Below are 7,287 nucleotides of genomic sequence, written 5' to 3'. Positions count from 1 at the left end.
GCACTGTATGGCGGTAACCTGTCAGGCACTGCTATGAGCACTGTATGGCGGTAACCTGTCAGGCAGTGCTATGAGCACTGTATGGCGGTAACCTGTCAGGCACTGCTATGAGCACTGTATGGCGGTAACCTGTCAGGCACTGCTATGAACACTGTATGGCGGTAACCTGTCAGGCACTGCTATGAGCACTGTATGGCGGTAACCTGTCAGGCACTGCTATAAGCACTGTATGGCGGTAACCTGTCAGGCACTGCTATGAGCACTGTATGGCGGTAACCTGTCAGGCACTGCTATGAGCACTGTATGACGGTAACCTGTCAGGCACTGCTATGAGCACTGTATGGCGGTAACCTGTCAGGCACTGCTATGAGCACTGTATGGCGGTAACCTGTCAGGCACTGCTATGAGCACTGTATGGCGGTAACCTGTCAGGCACTGCTATGAGTCTTTTTCAGCATGATGTAACAGATATTATGGTGTATTTCTGAGCTCTTCTCTATTTCTCTTCTTCTTTAAAAAAAAAAAAAAAAAAGGGGAAGGTGAAACCCACCATATTATCTCACTGTTTTAGTGTCGAGAACCTCCAGAAACATTTACAGACCGGCAGAGCAGAGTCTGTCACTTGGCACAACTCACCGTGATATCATTATCCGTCATCCAGGCTGCGGTATTATCAGCCAGCGCGCAGTAACGTGTCAGCCTCGGCTCTGCTACATCTGCCGCACATATGGGAGCAGCTCTAACGCTCGTCATTTCATATTGTTTTACACAGGACATCTGCAAACCCAGCTCTGCTACATCTGCGCACGTTCAGCTCTCCTCCGTCTCAGCAGGTAAAAATTGGTTAATTTCCTTGTGACGAAACGTTTTGGTTACACGAAGAGAAAGGAGAAGAAGCGTCAGACAGAGAAGAGGAGGAAGCTGAGAGAATAGTGGTGCTGCTGGGAGTGCAGCTCTGGAGGCTCTGACTGCTGCTGCTGAGGATGGGGATCACATATCCCGGCCGATGACATCATCAGGAGCCAGGACATCACTGAGGATGGGAGGGGAGGAGGATGGAGCTTAATTAATGCCGCTCAGCCCCACAACAAGCATTTGCCTCTTGTCTAAGGTCAGTGCTGGATGGGACCAAATCCTCGGAGACTTCCAGACTGACTCCAGAGGTAGCAGAGCCGGCCGGGCTCAGGGGCTACGCTTGGATGTTGGGCGCTCTCGCCTCCCCCATGGTGTTTTTCTCAAGGACTCATTTGTGATTTTTGGGAATTGCAATAAGAAGAACATCATGACTCTCCTGGGATGTGAGCAGTCCTTACTGATACGGAGCAAATTCAGATCAGGTAAAGTGGGGCAATGGGGGTGTCATTCATCATTACGTACAGATGTAGCAGAGCTGAGTTTGTCATTGACGGTACAGGACGACTGTATATGGCCCATATATCTTTGCTGCGGATGGCAAACTCAGCTCTGCTGCATCTGAAATTATAAAGTTTTAGCGTACTTGACTAACTCAGCTGCACTTGACACATTTCATATTCTACACATAGCACCGCTATATCCAACATTTAGCTATTTTACATCAGACAAATCCAGCTCTGCTACATTCAGAAAAATCAATGTACTCTATTAGCTCTGCTACATCGGACATATTCAGCGATTGTACATAGGACAAATCCGGCACTACTACATCCAGAATAGTCAGTGTACTACATCTGACAAATTCAGCTCTGCTACATCTAAACTATTCTGCTATTGTACAGCTGACAAGTCTGGCTCTGCTACATCTGACATATTCAGCCACTGCACATCTGACAAATTCAGCTCTGCTACATCTAAAACCTTCAGCCACTGTACATCTGACAAGTCCGGCTCTGCTACATCTAAAACCTTCAGCCACTGTACACCTGACAATTTCAGCTTTCATTCATTTGAAATCCAGCTATTGCCCATGTGACGGCTTTAGCTGACATATTCAGAACCGCTGACACGGTCAGCTCAGCTACATCTGACACGTTCCATAGTTTGACAGTCACTTGTACATAAACACATCGGTGACATTGCTGGCAAACTCGGCCCTGCTACAGCTGACACGTTCAGCTCTTCGAGGACTGACGAACTGTATTACGCTATAACAGCCAACTTTAATTCGGCTTCTTCTAACACGTTGGGCTCTGCTAAGCCTGATACACTCCATTATTCCAGGACTGATAAAGTCACTGTGACTACAGCAGGAACATACAGCTCTGCCGCAGCTGACAAACTCAGCTCTGCTACTGCCAATAAATTCTTATATTCTGGGACTGACAAACTCAGCTCTGCTACTGCCGATAAATTCTTATATTCTGGGACTGACAAACTCAGCTCTGCTACTGCCGATAAATTCTTATATTCTGGGACTGACAAACTCAGCTCTGCTACTGCCGATAAATTCTTATATTCTGGGACTGACAAACTCAGCTCTGCTACTGCCGATAAATTCTTATATTCTGGGACTGACAAACTCAGCTCTGCTACTGCTGACTAAATCAGTTATTTCAGGACTAACAAACTGCACAACCACATGTCATACTCAGTTCTGCTACATTTAACTCTGCTATAGGTGACATAGCGCTGATGACAAATGACTCAGCTCTGCTACACAGAGGATATTCGTACCACATGTCTCGCTTTACGGTATTTGACAACACAGCTGAAACCTCCACCCCTGTAACTGCGGCTCTGCAACTGCTGACAACCTCATTTATACCACAGCTGACAACCTCCTCTCTGCTGCATACAGCAGACTGTTTTGTTATATCTGATAAATGTTGCTGCTCTGTAGCTGATCCCCTGATCTCTGCTGATCCCCTGATCTCTGCTGATCCCCTGATGCGATGACTGCTGCAGGATCCGGAACCCTCCGCTCCTCTGGTGTCAGCTGTGTCCCTGCAGTCTGCTCAGTCTCTCTGCAGCTGCAGGGTAATTAGTCTGTCTAATGGTGCGTTTACATGTAACGATTATCGTGCAGATTTGCGCAATAATGATAAAATTCGAGCGATAATCGTACGTGTAAACGCAGCGAACGATGAAACGCCGAGCGAGAAATCGTTCATTTTGATCTTTCAACAGGTTCTCAAATCGTCGTTCGTCGTTCACAAAGAATTCGCAGATCGTTCCGTGTAAACAGTCGTTCGCCGATTTAACCAATGTGTGAGATAGGCTTAAGCGATCGCAAAACGATTGCAAAACGATTTTCCGTACGATATAATGTACCGTCTAAACGCTGATCGTTATGGAAAAAAAAAACGTTACTCCGACATCGTTAATCGTATGATCGGGCCAATTATCGTTTCGTGTAAACTCAGTGCTGTAGCGGTGGTGCCGTCACTGTCCCCTGTAGCGGTGGTGCAGTCAGTGCCCCCCTGTAGCTGTGGTGCGGTCAGTGCCCCCCTGTAGCTGTGGTGCAGTCAGTGTCCCCTGTAGCTGTCGTCAGTGCCCCCCTGTAGCTGTGGTGCAGTCAGTGTCCCCTGTAGCTGTCGTCAATGCCCCCCTGTAGCGGTGGTGCAGTCAGTGCCCCCCTGTAGCGGTGGTGCAGTCAGTGCCCCCCTGTAGCGGTGGTGCGGTCACTGTCCCCTTTAGCTGTCGTCAGTGCCCCCTGTAGCGGTGGTGCGGTCAGTGCCCCCCTGTAGCTGTGGTGCGGTCAGTGCCCCCCTGTAGCTGTGGTGCGGTCAGTGCCCCCCTGTAGCTGTGGTGCGGTCAGTGCCCCCCTGTACCTGTGGTGTCGTCAGTGCCCCCTGTAGCGGTGGTGCGGTCAGTGCCCCCCTGTAGCTGTGGTGCGGTCAGTGCCCCCCTGTAGCTGTGGTGCGGTCAGTGCCCCCCTGCAGCGGTGGTGCGGTCAGTGCCCCCCTGTAGCTGTGGTGCGGTCAGTGCCCCCCTGTAGCAGTGGTGCGGTCAGTGCCCCCCTGTAGCTGTGGTGCGGTCAGTGCCCCCCTGTAGCGGTGGTGCAGTCAGTGCCCCCCTGTAGCTGTGGTGCAGTCAGTGTCCCCTGTAGCGGTGGTGCGGTCACTGTTCCCTGTAGCTGTCGTCAGTGCCCCCTGTAGCTGTGGTGCGGTCAGTGCCCCCCTGTAGCTGTGGTGCGGTCAGTGTCCCCCTGTAGCGGTGGTGTGGTCAGTGCCCCCCTGTAGCGGTGGTGTGGTCAGTGCCCCCCTGTAGCGGTGGTGTGGTCAGTGCCCCCCTGTAGCGGTGGTGCGGTCAGTGCCCCCCTGTAGCGGTGGTGCAGCCAGTGCCCTCCTGTAGCTGTGGTGCAGTCAGTGCCCCCCTGTAGCTGTGGTGCGGCCAGTGCCCCCTGTACCTGTGGTGCAGCCAGTGCCCTCCTGTAGCGGTGGTGCGGTCAGTGCCCCGTGCAGCAGTGGTGCAATCAGTGCTCCCCTGTACCTGTGGTGCGGTCAGTGCTCCCTGTACCTGTGGTGCGGTCAGTGCTCCCTGTACCTGTGGTGCGGTCAGTGCCCCCCTGTAGCAGTGGTGCGGTCAGTGCCCCCCTGTAGCTGTGGTGCAGTCAGTGCCCCCCTGTAGCTGTGGTGCAGTCAGTGCCCCCCTGTAGCTGTGGTGCAGTCAGGGCCCCCTGTAGCTGTGGTGCAGTCAGTGTCCCCCTGTAGCGGTGGTGCGGTAAGTGCTCCTGTAGTGGTGGTGCGGTCAGTGCCCCCCTGTACTTGTGGTGCGGTCAGTGTCCCCCTGTACCTGTGGTGCGGTCAGTGTCCCCCTGTACCTGTGGTGCGGTCTGTGTCCCCCTGTACCTGTGGTGCGGTCAGTGTCCCCCTGTACCTGTGGTGCGGTCAGTGTCCCCCTGTACCTGTGGTGCGGTCAGTGTCCCCCTGTACCTGTGGTGCGGTCAGTGTCCCCCTGTAGCGGTGGTGCGGTCAGTGTCCCCCTGTACCTGTGGTGCGGTCTGTGCCCCCCTGTACCTGTGGTGCGGTTAGTGCCCCCCTGTAGCTGTGGTACGGTCTGTGCCCCCCTGTACCTGTGGTGCGGTCAGTGTCCCCCTGTACCTGTAGTGCGGTCAGTGCCCCCCTGTAGCGGTGGTGCGGTCAGTGCCCCCCTGTAGCGGTGGTGCGGTCAGTGTCGCCCTGTACCTGTGGTCCGGTCAGTGTCCCCTGTACCTGTGGTGCGGTCGGGGCCCCCCTGTAGCGGTGGTGCGGTCAGTGTCCCCCTGTACCTGTGGTGCGGTTAGTGTCCTCCTGTACCTGTGGTGCGGTCAGTGCCCTCCTGTAGCGGTGGTGCGGTCAGTGTCCCCCTGTACCTTTGGTGTGGTCAGTGCCCCCCTGTACCTGTGGTGCGGTCAGTGTCCCCCTGTACCTGTGGTGCGGTCAGTGTCGCCCTTTACCTGTGGTGCGGTCAGTGTCCCCCTGTACCTGTGGTGCGGTCAGTGCCCCCCTGTAGCGGTGGTGCGGTCAGTGTCCCCCTGTACCTGTGGTGCGGTCAGTGCCCCCCTGTAGCGGTGGTGCGGTCAGTGTCCCCCTGTACCTGTGGTACGGTCAGTGTCCTCCTGTACCTGTGGTGTGGTCAGTGCCCCCTGTACCTGTAGTGCAGTCAGTGCCCCCTGTAGCTGTGGTGCGGTCAGTGCCCCCCTGTACCTGTCGTGCGGTCAGTGCTCCCTGTACCTGTAGTGCGATCAGTGCCCCCCTGTACCTGTGGTGCGGCCAGTGCCTCCCAGGAGCAGTGGTGCAGTCAGTGCCCCCCTATAGCTATGGTGTCATCAGTACCACCCTGTAGCTATGGTCAGTGCCCCCTGTAGCAGTTGTGTGGTCAGTGCCCCCTGCACCTGTACTGCAGTCAGTGCCCTCTGTACCTGTAGTGCAGTCAGTGCCCCCTGTAGCTGTGGTGCGGTCAGTGCCCCCCTGTACCTGTAGTGCGGTCAGTGCTCCCTGTACATGTGGTGCGATCAGTGCCCCCCTGTACCTTTGGTGCGGCCAGTGCCTCCCAGGAGCAGTGGTGCAGTCAGTGCCCCCCTATAGCTATGGTGTGATCAGTACCACCCTGTAGCTATGGTCAGTGCCCCCCTGTAGCAGTTGTGCGGTCAGTGCTCCCTGCAGGTGCAGTCAGTGTCCTCTTCAGTTGCTTCCACCATTGCGCACAGACATACTTTTTTCTAAACAAGCTGATACATCAGCCGTGCTTAGATACATTACATACACAGTAGAGATGATGTAGCAGAGCTCGGTTTGTCAGTAACAGTAACATTGTTATTTGAGGACAAACCACAGTATATTATATCATGGCGGCAATAACAAACACACGACAAGTTCATCTCTGCTACATCTGCAGCTTCCTCCAGTCCATAACGTCTGTCAGCCATCGGATAATAGATAACCTACAGCTTATATCTGGGTGACCCGTCATCTGGATGTAGCAGAGCTGACACCCTCACAGTCCTATGTGACCTCACAGATAATACAACTTGACAAACTCAGCTCTGCTACCTGATATCCATATACGTGTTTATGTTACTTGGGTATTGACCGTGCGGTGTCCAGTGACTGTGCGCTGCCCGTAACCCCGACACTATGACATGTCAGGGGTCAAATGTGTAACTTTATGAACTAATCCTTAAAGGGGTTTTCCGATCCAGTAAAAAAAAAACTGTGAATGAGCCCCAGGTGATGCGGCCTGCTCCGCTAGTAGTTATTTTCCAATGTCTGTGCTGCACCCTTGTTTTGATGCTGACGGGGCTTACAAAGAACTAGACTTCCCATGATTCCTGTTCCCTCTCACAGACATTGCCGCCTGCATTCTCATCTATTATAAGGTATACGGTAAGATGCTATAATTCCTCACAGTGCAGTTCTGTTGTCCTCTAGATCTCTAGAACCACTGCCCAGCATGTGAAACACAATCCCTCCAGACAGCAAAGGATACGAGTCATGTGATGTGTGATGTCATACCAGCAGGGGCACGCTCAGCGACCACATTAGTCAGTGACTGAGACTATAAAATCTATAAAATTTGCTCATATTTTGTAAAATCGGGAAACCCCTTTAATCTACACCAGGGAATCCATGTTGACTCTTAGCGGCTCTGCTGCCTGCAGACTACAACTCCCATCAGCCTCTGCAGGTGGCAGACCACCAACCTAACGGAATAACAAACTCACACCGCGATCCTGTTTGCCGTTTTGTGGTTTTACTGAATATTAATTACTAATAATTTAATATCCGTTATAATTAAAGTTAATAAAATCGACTAATTTGAATAAAAATATGGCGTCCGCCCCGATGCCCGGTAAGCGTAGAGATGGCGAAATGTATCTGTCAGTGG

At 53.0% G+C, this 7,287-nt stretch overlaps 1 protein-coding gene across 3 annotated transcripts in view; it reads left to right on the top strand.

Moving 5' to 3' along the window:
• The first annotated feature begins 672 nt into the window (after positions 1 to 672).
• Positions 673 to 7,287, top strand: part of MYOCD (myocardin) — a 30,575-nt gene continuing 23,960 nt past the window's right edge. Inside the window, exon 1 of one of the 3 annotated variants that reach the window (XM_069951780.1) lies at positions 673 to 1,337. In XM_069951780.1, coding sequence (XP_069807881.1) covers positions 1,070 to 1,337 — 268 coding nt within the window. In that variant the 5' untranslated portion in view covers positions 673 to 1,069. The remainder of the gene's footprint in view (positions 1,338 to 7,287) is intronic. The other 2 variants (XM_069951779.1, XM_069951781.1) reach the window with 2 other exon arrangements.

The sequence above is a fragment of the Dendropsophus ebraccatus genome, chromosome 14, assembly GCF_027789765.1.
Source record: "Dendropsophus ebraccatus isolate aDenEbr1 chromosome 14, aDenEbr1.pat, whole genome shotgun sequence".
NCBI classification, from domain to species: Eukaryota; Metazoa; Chordata; class Amphibia; order Anura; family Hylidae; genus Dendropsophus; species Dendropsophus ebraccatus.
Note: the sequence above shows the minus strand (reverse complement) of the source record. Positions and strands in the feature narration are given on the sequence as shown.